Source organism: Vicia villosa, unplaced genomic scaffold (assembly GCF_029867415.1).
Source record: "Vicia villosa cultivar HV-30 ecotype Madison, WI unplaced genomic scaffold, Vvil1.0 ctg.001170F_1_1_3, whole genome shotgun sequence".
In the NCBI taxonomy this organism is placed as follows: Eukaryota; Viridiplantae; Streptophyta; class Magnoliopsida; order Fabales; family Fabaceae; genus Vicia; species Vicia villosa.
Window position 1 is genome coordinate 147,044 of NW_026705516.1, and position 14,251 is coordinate 161,294.

At 31.7% G+C, this 14,251-nt stretch overlaps 1 protein-coding gene across 1 annotated transcript; it reads right to left on the reverse strand.

Annotated features, from left to right (window-relative positions):
• Window positions 1-7,590: 7,590 nt before the first annotated feature.
• Window positions 7,591-13,593, reverse strand: LOC131633747 (DNA cross-link repair protein SNM1-like). Its single transcript, XM_058904434.1, has 10 exons — window positions 13,022-13,593; window positions 12,621-12,773; window positions 11,863-12,264; window positions 11,323-11,386; window positions 10,147-10,364; window positions 9,937-10,050; window positions 9,536-9,641; window positions 9,113-9,324; window positions 8,666-8,769; window positions 7,591-8,386 (listed from the first exon to the last, which is right to left on the reverse strand). Exons 1-10 carry the CDS (start codon window positions 13,541-13,543, stop codon window positions 8,242-8,244), a joined length of 2,040 nt encoding a protein of 679 aa, XP_058760417.1. The 5' UTR covers window positions 13,544-13,593; the 3' UTR covers window positions 7,591-8,241.
• Window positions 13,594-14,251: the final 658 nt, after the last annotated feature.

Here is a 14,251-nt window from a genome sequence, read left to right on the forward strand (position 1 = left end):
AACGAAGAGGGTGAAGATTTGAGCTTCAAATGAATCTTATGTCACTGTTGTCGACTCTGGTTTGCTTGTTCGCCTAGAGCATCTTATGAAATAAATGTATAATAAGTTTTGTTTTAATTTATCAGTAAACCCTTTAATTGCGGTTAGACAATGCAACCGTAGTGGAAATTTAAGTCCTCTAACAACGGTTGGTTAAGTCCACCGTTGTTAAATCATTTTCAATTTATATTTTAAATAATGGACTTAAGTGACACGCGCTTAACGTACTCTAAAAAAGAAAAAAATGTAGTTATTGGGAATCGAAGTTTGCTACACATAATTTGTTACCGTGGTTTTTTAAGGCAACCGTCATTAAGTTACTGTTTATAAATTCAAATATTCATCGGGCACAAAAATTTTAACCTATTACAATGGTGTATATGAATTCGTTGTAACCTTGGCATTGTTGTATGCGCATTTTTTAGTAGTGGTTGTAGGTCTTGAGTTTCACCTATATAAAAGTTCTAGTAGTAGGTTTTTGAGTTTGTTCTCCGTAAAAGCTTTATTTGAAAGTTCATGGGCAAATCCCGTGTAAAAATTATGTTTGTTGGTTATTAGGCTTAACATGTGTATAAACTCTATTTATTTGTTGTTGAAGGTTCGTGAGAAAATCCTATAAAAAAACTCCGATGTACTTAGTGAAACTCTCAAGAAAAAACTTTCAGAGACATGAATATGCAAAATAGTTTGATAGAATATATATAAATTTTAAACACATTCTCTCTTTATATGATCTCTTTTATTTATGTTATTTTCGTTACTTATTTCTCTTCGTCTCAACTTTTTATTTCTAATTTCTAATGTTTTGTCTATGTGTTGTTATTATAATAAGAGAAAACGGTTCATACACTGACAATGTAAAATTATTTTACACTGTCAACCAATCACAACCTTGTATCAGAATAAATCACACTTTAAATTAAAAGTTCTTTTAATGACAAGGCACTTTGTTCGATTGGATGTCAGTGTATATAAATTAAACTCTTAAAATAAAAATAATAGTTTTTAAATAATAAAAATTTTATAAATTGATTTTGATTTTGATTTTGATTGCATATCTCTCTCTCATTTGGATACTTTTGACCCGAGGTAAATATTCTTTTTCTTATTATATAAGTTTCATATTATTTTATATAATTTTTTAGTAAAATATTAAAAAATTAAGGCCGGTCAAAAAATGAAAGATAAAATTAGGGGCAGATGTTAAACGATATGCGACAAAAAGCACAAGACATAGAACTTGGGATTATCCAAGACAAGAGAATGTTTTTTCACATATCAAAAAATCATTTCTAACAATAACTTAACAACAGGAAATATAAAAATGAAAATTTAATTTTTAGATACTTTATTAAAAATAAATGTTTGGTACATGATTTGGTATTTCTTAAAAATTGGATAGATGTACATTTTTTTTTAAAAGTATATATATTATGTTTAAATTTTCAAAAAAAAAAACATAAAATTAATAAAATCTATCTTATTTCTATTAAAAAAATTATATTCAATAACGTTGTTGTTAACTTTATAACAAATACATTATAATCGTTATCTATCAATGTTTTTCCAGAAAAAAGTATACTCTTGATTTGTATTACTAGTCATATTCATAAAAGAACTTTTTTATTTATTCATCTTTTTAAAATTCAATCCAATATTATAATAAATGTACCTATAATATTTTTTACTAGTTATCATAATAAATAAAAAATAGAATGAAATCAAATAATAAATATTAAAGATGATAATAATAATAATAATAATAATAATAATAATAATAATAATAATAATAATAATAATAATAATAATAATAATAATAATAATAATAATAATAGTAATAAAAGTTATTAACAGTTAATAATAGTAATGAAAGTTATTAACAGTTAATAACAAAATGTATAAAAAAACAATATGAAAAAAAGAAACCTGAAGTTAATTCCTTGGCTTAAAACCAGTTTGAGTTTGAGTTTGATTTGAGTTTGACTTTCATAAGAAGCTAGAGTGAAGCTGCTTCCTTTCTTTGTCTTTCTTACTGTCATCGATGGCTAAGAAATTTACAAGTTTCTTTTCCCACTCACTCGTTGACCTTGAAAATATGACATATTTTCTTTAAACCTGATAACAATTTCTTTTTATTTTTCCTTCCGTTCTAATTAATAATATAAGAGTTTGAAAATGATAGAAAACACCTTTTTTGTCACTTTGTTTAACATATATTTTTGGACTAACATACATTTGGATCATTCAATTTAGGAATGATTTATTTACTTCCTCCATGATAAAATATATAAAGAAATTTTGGTCATAAAAGTTGCAATGAAATAGAAGTAAAAGTTGACTTTTGATATTATATAACATACTAAAAATGCTTTTAGTTTAATTTAATTAGTTATATTAATTGAGTTTAGTTTTCATATCATTGATCATTAATTTAATTAGTATGAAATGGTGGATTTCTTATAAATTGGGGATACATAAAAGTAGTGAGACCTACCCATATGTGTTTTTACTTTGTATTAGAATTGAAAATTGGTGAGGTCACTGATGACCACTTTAAGAAGACTTCTGACGTGGAGATTACGGTGTTAGAATATTTTATTAAAAATTATTTAATTATTATATTTTAATAATTATTATGTAGATATATATTTTTATTATATTCATTATTTATTAAGAGTATTGATATTGCTGATCTTCTTGAGGAATATGGACAATTCTCTAGCCAGTTTTGCAATCCTTTTAAATCCCTCATCTATGTTGGTGGAATGTCTTCTTTCAGACATTGTAGTTTGGCTAACCTCTTAGGATTCACTATGGCTCACCCTCCCTTCATCTACCTAGGGGTCCCTATTTTTGTAGGTAAACCTAAAGCTTGTTTTTTTGTATATTGCAGATAATACTAGACTTAAACTGGCTGCTTGGAAAGCTAAAGTTCTTGCTATGGCTGGAAGAACCCAATTGGTGAAATCAGTTATTCTTAGCATTATGGTGCATTGCATTATGATATATAACTGGCCTGGAAGCTTAATAAAAAGGATAGAGACTTGGATCAGAAATTTTGTGTGGAGTGGTAACTTGGAAAAAAAGAAATTAGTAACTGTTGCTTGAAAAACCTGTTGTAAGAAGATGAATGAAGGTGGTTTAGGTATTATTTCCCTCAAAGCTTACAATACCGATACCAAACTCCACCTCTGCTGGAAGTTTTTAAATGAGAACCAAAGTTGGTTCAATCTGCTTAAGGGTAGGGTGAAAAGAAATGGAAGAATTATCAGTTATGCCATCAAATCCTTCATATGGAATGGAATCAAAGAAGCTTATGCCAATGTGACGAAGAACTGCATTTGGAGTATTGGCAATGGTAAGAGCATTAACTTTTGGTTGGATAACTGGACAGGTGAATCCTTAGCTAGCAAGTTTCAAATTCCAGAAATCTATCATCATGGTCTCACCTCTAAAGTCAGTGATTGGTGGGATAATTCTTGGGAGATTAGCAATAACATGCAAATGGCTCTCCCCTCCCTTCTTGGAATTGTTTTAAATTACTCTATATCTGCAGTGGAGGTTCATGATGTGTTTGCTTGGAAGAACTCCACCAGTGGCATCTTAACCTTTAAAGAAGCATATAATTTTGTCATCCAGCCCAGCTCCCTTTCTTCATGGAAGTCCCTTCCTTGGGATAGGGATTCCCCTCCTTCCCATTATATGACTGTATGGAGACTCATGCACAACAAGCTTCCTACATATGAAATTTTGCAAATTCGAGGCCTCCTCTTACCCATAATCTGCAACTTATGCTCTGCTTGCAGTGAAACTTCTATTCACCTTATTTTTTACTGCAAGTTTGCCTGCATTCTCTGGAAATGGCTGGCAAACACTATTAATGTGAATTTCATAATAAAGAGCATTGAAGACTGTAAAAAAAATTTATCTCTCAACTGGTCTCCTCAAGCCAAGGCACTTGCACCCATGAAGCCTTGTTGATGTTGTTTTGTGAACACATAAACCCCTTCATGCAGGTCACCTGATCCAATCTTCCTCTTTAAGGCTCGGTTCTGTATTATGCAAGAATTTCGATCATAAGTCACATAACAATTTAAATCATTTGTTAATTTATGAATTGAAATCAGATTGCACTTAAAATCAAGAACCAATAACACGTCTTTTAGTATAAGAGAACTTGACAAATTCACATCTCCCATATTTTCAAATAAGGTTGAAATCCATGTTCGTGTATTAATGTAGAAAGGTTTATCTAATTTTTGTATTTTCTTCAATATTAAGGTCAAAGGAGTCATGTGGTGTGAAGCACCACTATCAAGTATTCAATTGAAACAATATTCAAATTTATTAGTCATGTTTTCATGTGGGTTTGTATGATTTTTAGCACGAACTCTGTGCAGGGCATGTTCTGATGTTGATGCTTTTGGATATTCTTTTCTTTCATCTGCTTGAGCAAGAATCGCTACTTGTTGTTCTTCTAGTTTGTTATGTTCTCACCTTTGACTTCTTCGTGATTCCCAATTTGTTGGATATCCAACAATATCAAAGCATTTTTCCTTGACATGTCTAATTTTCCTACATTGATCTCACTTTAGTCTTGAGTGATATTCCTTTCCTCTCTTGCTATCTACACCTGGGTAAAACGCAAGTGCATTTTCGCCCTTGGGATTTTTTTCCCTATCTGCTGCAAAACGAGATTCTTCTCTTTGCATTAGATTAAACACACCTAAGTAAGGGTAATTTATCAGTATTAAGTATGGTTGCCTTGACATGTGAGTATTGTTCATTATCAAAGCCTCCAAGAAAGAGATGGACTCACTATTCTTCTTCCCTTTGTGTCAACACTTTAGCAGCTCTACAATTTTATTCAAGTAGGGTTTACAATTCACTCAATTAATCAACAAGACTTTTGATTGAGTGTAGTAATCTGTTACACTTGTTTCTGGTTGTTTCTGCATTTAAATACGAGTTTCTCCATAGTTGATGGATTCGTGTTGGATTGGTTTGAGCAAAGCGTTCTTCAAGATCCACCCATATATCTCGAGTCGTTGAAGCGTGTGAGATGTTGATGTGTATATTTGGTTTTGTCTCATTGATCAACCAAGTCGTCGCCATTGAATCTACCTTCTCCCAGTCATGGTATACTTCATATTGACTGAATGGTTTCTTGATGCTTCCATCAAAGAAACCAAGTTTCATCTTTACACGCAAAGCCGTCTTGTTTGATCTTGACCGTGTGCAGTAATTCTCTCCATTCAACACTGCTATCACGAGTGGGGTTCTAGGATTATCAAAGTTGTTTAGATGATAGGCTTGCGTATTCTCTGTTGTGTTCTTCGTTTCAGGTAGAGTTGTCAAAATGGATTTGGTCCATAAGTCCAATAATTTAGCGTGGGTCGGGTCGCAAAATACCTTAAAAAAACACGACCCTATCTTTTTGGCCCAGTCCATCGTGCCTATGTTTTTCATGGCCCGAGTCGGGCCAAGCGGACTCCGGGATGGCCCATTAAAAAAGATTTTGGTACATTTTTGGGGAAAAAAAATTGAGATAAGATATGATTGCATAAATGTGTTTTCAAGTAATAAAGAAAAGTTAAAAAGGATGAAGATATATTTTCAAGATGATGTGATCAAGGAAATGGTTGTGAGATGAAGAGAAAATTTGATAAGTATTGGTGATAAATAGGGATGTTCAAATAAAGCGGTTATTGAATTTATCCATATCCATATCCGGTTATTAAAAACAGGTTAATTATCAATATGGTTTTAACCAAATCCATATTTTGGATATATTATTAATATGGTTTTAACCAAATCCATATTTTGGATATCCATATCCAACATAAAAATTTAATTGGTCTATTATTTTTTAATCACAAAAAAATATAAATTTTTAAAATATTTTGCAGAAAGATAAAAAAAACATAAAAATGAAAAATCGAGTTTTTCGAAAGTTTGAAAAAATCGAATTTTCTGAAAATACCAAAAAAACCAGTTTTTCGAAAATACGAAAAATCGAGTTTTTTTGAAAAATTGAAAAATCGAGTTTTTTTTAAATACGAAAAAATCGAGTTTTTCGGAAATACGAAAAAATCGAGTTGTTTGGAAATACGAATAAATTCAGTTTTTGGAAAAATACGAATAAATTCAGTTTTTCTAAAATAAATGATAAATCGAGTTTTTTTCGAAAAAAATGAAAAATTGAGTTTTCGGAAACACGAATAATTGAGTTTTTCAAAAATATGAAAGAACGAGTTTTTTCTGAAAAAATGAAAAATCGAGTTTTTTTCTGAAAAAACGAAATAATCGAGTTTTTTCGGAAACTCAAAAAAAATTGAGTTTTTTTCGAAAACACGAAAAAATCGAGTTTATTTTCTTCGTAAAAACAAAAAATCGAGTATTTTAAAAAAACGAAAAATTCGAGTTTTTTTAAAAAATCGTGTCTTTAAAAAATATGAAAAGTCGATTTTCCAAAAAAAATATTATTTTAATAACTTAATTTAAAATTAAATTTTAAAAATGAAGTTTTTAAATTTAAAACCGGTTATAAATTTTGGTCATGGAAATAGCCGGTTTATAACCGGTTTTGAAAAAATAAATCCGGTTATGAAAATTGGTTTTAAAATCCGGTTATACCAAATGGATAATATATGGATATGGATTGGTTATGGACAAAAACCGTCCATGAGCATCCCTAGTGATAAATATTAAGTTACTTTTTACTTTTACATGGATGTTTTTGTGGTATATATATATATATATATATATATATATATATATATATATATATATATATATATATATATATATATATATATATATATATATATATATATATATATATATATATATATATATATATATATATATATATATATATATATATATATATATGTTGATTTGATGAATATTTTATACATCACTTAACTAAGTTTATAATAACTCTCTACTTATATTATGTAGTTTTTATCCATTACGTTCCTTTTTATAAAATTAAAACTATAATATTGAAATACAGGTCAGGCTGGTCCATTGGACTACACAGACCCCAATGGACTACACAGGCCTTTGAAAAATTAGTTGGCCTCATTTTCCCTGGCCATTAAGCAATCGGGTCTGGCCAACCTTTTTGAACATTTTGACCTATCGGGACAGAGCATGTTGGACCGGACCTTTTGGACCGGACCTTTTGACAGCTCTTGTTTCAAATTTGAAGGTACGTTTACTCTCCAATATCTTCTCCGAATCGAAACCGTGCTCGGATGCCATAATAAAAAGTTAACTTAAAGGTACGTTGTATTTTTTGTGGTGAACAACAATTAAACAATAATACATAATATGCATTTATATATAGACTGATGGTTTATCCTTCAAATGCTGGAAAATAGGATTAATCCTAACTAAATAACAAATCTTAAAATACAATTAACCCAAACAAACTAAATAACAAAGTATTAAATATATCACTAATAAATAAAAAATAAGTGAACCGATTTTAGTCCACCTCTATATAAGATTCCAGTTGAAATTTTAATTTCAATTTAAGAGTATTTTAGTCATTTGCAGATGTAACCAAATTTTTAGAAGTGTAACCAGAAAATAATTGATATGCTATAGGCATTACAACTTACAAGCATAAATACAATGTTACGTATTATATGGTCAGTTACAGAAGAATGTAGGAAGCTGCAGATTTGAAGTACAAAAGCGACATTAAATAATACAGGCTATAAAGGTTGTTTAAAGAGCTGAGTATTATTATCTGCAACGAAATGTTAATGATCTCGAACAATAACAACTCTATTGAAGTCTAGTAGTAAGACCAACAGGTTGCAGTGCAACAAGAACTTTGACAAGCTCCATCTTATTGGTGGAAAGAGCACTTGGTTAATTCAGGATCAACAGAGGAAGGGGTTGTAAACACTTCCCAACTTAGTATGTAGTAGACAGCGATCACTTCAAATTTTATGTCACGAAAACATCCATAATTTCGCATGAAAATAAGCAAGATAAGCTCCACTGCTAAAATATATATTTTCTTCTCTTTTCACATTTCAACCTTTTGGCAAAGCAGCAAACTCAAGTTTACCTCTGAAAAGTGATTGGCATAAAAAGTTACTGCTGCTCCTATTGCTCAAGCCACTTACTGACTCTCAAACACAGATGTTACAAGGGTAGACTGAACCCCTTTTAGTGTACAAATCAAGTTGACAGGAGAGAAACCATTGCGTCCGCAGATTCTGGTCCATCGTTATTCACACTTGGTATAATGTTATTGGGAGATACAAAATTTACAAACTCTTTGAGTTCTGTAAAGCTGGAATGCTCGCTGTAAGGAACTTCATATCTAAAAAAGAAAACTCTGGTTGGTTAATAGTTACACAAACTTGAGCAACGCAAGCAAACTGTTTCTCCGACTATCTTTTTGCGCCTATAGACTAGTTCAGTGAATATGAATCAAAATGCACCGTTGAGGTCAGGGGTTTGGTATAACAAGCTCTATTGAACCAAAAGAAGAGAGGGAGCAATGCATGCAGCAGGTATATGATTCAAGAATTCAACCGTAACATAAGTATATAATCATAAACCTAAAAGATTTTATTGATTAAGGAAATTAAAGCATCACCTTATAATAGTACCCTGCTGCCACCTTCTTCCAGGAGACTTCTTTTTACCTTTGCCAAATGTCCAACCAGTAGGAGAAAAAGCAACTATAAGACTGAACCGACTCTGAATAAAGAAAATACATCTGATAATTAGAAATGTGAAATTCATAGTTAAACGATACATAATTCAGTACTAAAGATCCAATGCGAAAGCTGTAAAACTGATTAGCAAGTGGACCAAGTAGCAGCCATGGATTCTTTATCAGACACCAAGCATTTTGTCATGGAATGGTTATCAGACAAAAGATCAGACTGAAGTAGTAAAGAATATTAGTATCTGTAGCTATAGATGTGTTGTACATAAAGACGTGCATACTTTAAGATATGTTCCTTGTCAACATTGAAAAACACCATAGAGCTAGCATATAATGGTTTTGATAGAGAAACAGGCAGCAGCATGCACTCACCGCATATTGACTTGATATATGCTTCAATCTTTTGAAGCTTGCGAGTGTCCACATAGGGGCAACATGAATATTGCTTTCATGCTCATTTGAAGTAAACCACTGCATATCCTCCTCAGTAAATTCTAGACATTGTAAAAGGCGTAATTTTGCTGCAGTCACATAAACCTTTTTGCGAAGCGAACGAGCAACCTCCAAGAATAGCCTTTCTTTTCCTATAAAAACATAATAAAACACAAGGTGTGGTAATTTTTTCTCATTAGTCTCCCTGTAGTTGGGTAAAGGGCAATATTATCACAAAAGCAACTGCCCAAATACTTAAAAACTAAAAAACTACAGCATATTCAAACAAATATTAAAGGGAAAAGACAAACATTGTTAAGTATAATCATAAATAGCCAGAGAGAGAGATGACTTGAGCTCTACCAATTGTATAGCTGCCAATCAGAAAAAGAGTCTTGGGATTAAAAGCTTCTGCTTGGATGGCGTCAATAACAAATTGTATTACAGCCTCTTGTTTTGGAAAATCATACTGCAATGAAACATATTACAAATTTTCAACATATTTTGCCACTAAAACATAAGAAAATAGTTGAAACTGTAAGAGAACCCAAGGCCTCTGAGAAACGTTGATTCAAGAAAACTTGTCAGGTCAGAAATTGAAAATCAATTCACTTTTACACTGTCTCAAGTAGACGGAGTATAATGTCTTGACAAGTTAACTATTATGTCATGAACATGAACAAGATGAAGTTAAGTTCCAAAGCAAAAACTTAATAAGTCGTGTCATTTGAAAGAAATCATTCATTATTCACATATGGACTCACTTGCGGATTGCAGTATGTGGTATCAAGAATTAAAGTATTAATAGGACGTATCTGCAGGAAAGGGTTGTTTGTCATTTCTTCACAATAACGAAAATCACCTGTGTGAAGTACCACCTAGGTAAAAAGAAAACTAGCTAGTAAGTTCTATCAAAACAATGGGTAGCTAGCAAACAATAATTAAGTTCATTAGGAAGTCAGTCCAAGCCACACCTGACCATTCGGAGGTTGAAAGAGTATTATTATGGAACCTGGACAGTGGTTGGCATCCAAGCAAGTCACGCCAATACCAGCTATTTCAACCTTTTGGTTTAGAGGCAAAATATGTAATTTATCATATGGAATCCCTATGTTCATATTTACAAGTCTAGCTGTAACAGAGGAGCAATAGATCTTTCCATGATTGAACGACTTGGTGAGACCTTGATAATCTGCATTCACAAATGAGAACCAACAGCCAAAGACCAAATTGGAAGTCTGATTGTAATAATCTGCTCATAAGGAGCTAAACACCTGAAAATTTTAATTTTTTTTTATTTGTAGTTTTAAGTTGAGTCTCCAATGAGTTTATCATGTAACCTAAAACACAAATTTTTTTTGTAAGAACGGGCATCAAAACACCCAAAAGTAATTTAGAAAAAAGACAATCCACACTTTCATACAACATACTTCCTCTATTCTTTATTATAAGCAAATTTTTATTTTCTAGATTCATTAAATAAATTATGTATATAGACTATAGAGAGACTAAATACATCAATTATTCAATCTAAAAAGTTAAAATTTACTTATAATAAAGAATAAAGAGAGTATATATTTATGCTTTTTTATGTCAGACACACAGGACTATCTCTCACTCTTGTGACTCTGTCATTCGTGCAGAACACATAGCACACCACTTGTCAAAAACTATTTTGTTACCAAAATGTCCATGATGCATGCTTGATCCATCAATATGTAACTGTGAATATACAATCTCAAGAGTGATTGAATAAACTAATCATATGACCAAAGTTGAGTACTATGAAAAGAAAAATACAAAATCAAAAAATTTAGTAAACTGGCATGTGTTCATAGAGACCTGTGTCAAAGTTATTTAGAGCTTACAGTCTTTGACTATTAAATACTAGTATAGGTAAGTTCTTAATTCTTAAAAGCCAAAACTTCAAATCTAAACTCTAATTAAAATTCGACAAAAACAACACTTGAATTAATTAGAATTTAGAGGCTAACCAAATTGAGACAGTTCATGTATCTAAAAAAAGGATCTATAAATTTATATAAATATTACATACAGAAAAACACATTTGTTGCAAGAAATCAGTAACTGGACCAAGAATTTCTAAATGGTAAAGATTGAATGTCTAATACATGCAGAAAATGACTTACGGTCCATGTGGAAGTGTGTAAGAAACCAGTGGGAACAATCTCCTCTTAGGTATTTGAAAGCATCCTACATAAATTAGATGTGTTACTCAGACACTCAGATCCATATCAAAAAAATATATGGCAAAAACCGTGATGAAATACCATAAGTTTCTTAATATCTGTAGTGTACTAGCTATCTACAGATGAATTCATTGTATACACATTTCTTCTATCTTCTACTTTTTTTCCCTAGTTCAGCATGTCAATTTAAAACATGATTGAGAGGTATGCTCAGCTTGAATTATCGTCCAAGGGGCCAGTAATCATTTTCTTGACTGAATGTGATAAATTAATTACCATGCACCGCACATAAAAACCCATTTTTCCTGAGCAATAGTGCATCAGAATACGACATGAATGTAAAGTGAAAAAAAGTTTATTTTCAGACAAGTTAGAAAAAGCCTTCTTTCTAGCTATAAATTATCCACAATGTCCTAGAGGAATGCATCAAAGGAGAGTACACAAAACATATAAACATGTATAAGATAGAATATTACTTACCACACGGAAAGGTGTTCCTTGTATGGTACACCATTTAGGAACATCACGAGTCTTTGTACTTATTGACATATTTTTTGCTTTGCGCTTACGACCAGAAACTGAGCCACTGTTTTTCACTTCAGGTTGTTCTACAGGAGGGGCAGAAACTTTCTTCTCATTGGTAGCAAATCCCGGAAAATATTGAGTGATCAATTTGTTTGCTACTGGCTTAACAGTACCGTCTACTTTTCGTTCAGATTTATCATGTTGCGATCTGACATTCTGATTTCTAATCCTTCTGGGCTCTACCCCAGAATTCTCATTATTTTCATTTGAAGGGGCAATTCCTCTTCTAAGTTCTGACAAGGCATGCACAATCTTTTTTCTGGGACCAAGTGCAGATATACCCATGTTTAAGAGATCCTACAGATATCAAAGGAAAGTAGGGAGGAAAAACTCCAATAACATAATTCTTAAACCTTTTGCAACAAAGCAAAGCAAAGCAAAAAGGCAGGTACTTCATTCAAACAACAACATATTTGTACTTTTATTTTATGCTACCCTTTGAAATTTAGATGTAAAAACCCAAACCAAATGCAATTTTAATTTCTAATAGCATAAATGTTAGTAAGTACTATTCTTCAGATTGTCACTCTAAGGCCTAATTGCAAAATGATTACTTGGTCCAAGAAAGTTGAATATGGTTGTGTTTGTGTGGCAAAACATATGAGCCTAAATATGATGGTATGAGCTGAGGTAATGAACAAACATACACTCACCTCTTCTGTCAGCCATTGCAAGGTATCCCAATCAACTTCTTCCCTAACAAAAACTTCTTCATATTTAGCTAACCCAAGACCACGTATCCAATCAACAACAGGCGAGTCTTTCATCCCAAATTGAGCACCCACCTCGTCACTAGGAAGAGCATCCTGCATAAATTATCAAGATTTTGACAGCATTATCTTATAATCAATGACCAAATTCTACCCATTTCATTCCTCAATTCTTCAACTTTATCCATATATTTTGAATGATAAACTAGAGCGGCAAAAACCTAGCAATTGCAAACCTAAAAACCTATCAAGCTAAAACACTAAAAAAGTAAAATTTATGCACAATTTAACTGCATAGCTATTGTTATTGATAAAAAAATAAAAACTAGAAAAAGCTATCTTACATCTTCTCCAGTTTTATCAAGACATTGATTGGTATGAAGATTCCGCTCTTCCTCCGTTAAATCAGAAATATCATCACCACACAGAGGACAATCAACCGAACTATCAAATTCATCGCGCAAACTCCCCTTCGAACTCGACTCTCCATAACCAAACACGTTACTTCTCGACACCACCAGCTTAGACTCTAACGAATTGTTCGAATAAGCGTGTTTACTATCCTTCTTCAGCTCCGATACAGAAGAACAAACACCTTGAACTGTGGCATCAGAATCTAAGGTGGAAGGAATGAAATCCAAGCTACAGTTACCGACATCGTAACTGTCACTGTGATTGTGAATGGGATTATGAATGGGAGAGAAAGGGGGAATGTTCTCTTTGCCAGGAAACGGTGTCGTTTTGGTTTTGGGTTTTTTGGACGGTCGTTGATTGTTGGAAAGTGAAAGAGGTTGAGTAAGAGGAAGTTCGAAATCGTCGTTGTCGTCGTCGTCGTCGGAGAAGTGAGTGTGATCCAAATTCGCCATGGTTGTAAAGCTTGGTTGTTCTGTAAGATCTTGAACAAGATGTGGATAATGGAAATAAGAATATAATAATAGCGCCTTTTTGAAAAAACGAATGGAGGGAAAGTGAATTTTTGTTTATTTTGAATCTCCCTCTATTTGCTACATGGGCCAGTAGACAAGCCACAAGCCCATTCCAGTTATTGGCCCAATAAAAAAATTTATTTTTATTAATTAATAACTAGTCTTTACAATATTTTGTATTATTACAAATTGATTTAGTTGAATCTTTTATAGTTGAATGAAAGTTAGTCGAATAAAAATATATTGAATATGAGATGGGTGAGTTTTATCAAGGTTAGATTATTATGGGAGTGTAAGAAATGGTTAAATGAAATTTAACAATGTAGTGTTTCTCATATGATCCACATTTATAATGTTACTAACTTAAATGATTATCTTGACGAGAGTTTCAAGTAAATAAACAAATAGCATGTGATTGTATATGGAAAGGATTATTATGTTACTAGATGAGTATAAATGGGTCAAACATGGGTATCAAGTACACCAAATAATATGAAGAACCACATATTATTCGCAAAATAGTTTATCAATTTTGAATTTAGGTCACGATTTTTTGGTGGGTATGAGTAGTTTTATATATAAATATCACATGTACAAATTATAAAAATACCCAATCAATCAAATAAGTCTGTTTTCGGTAATTTATTC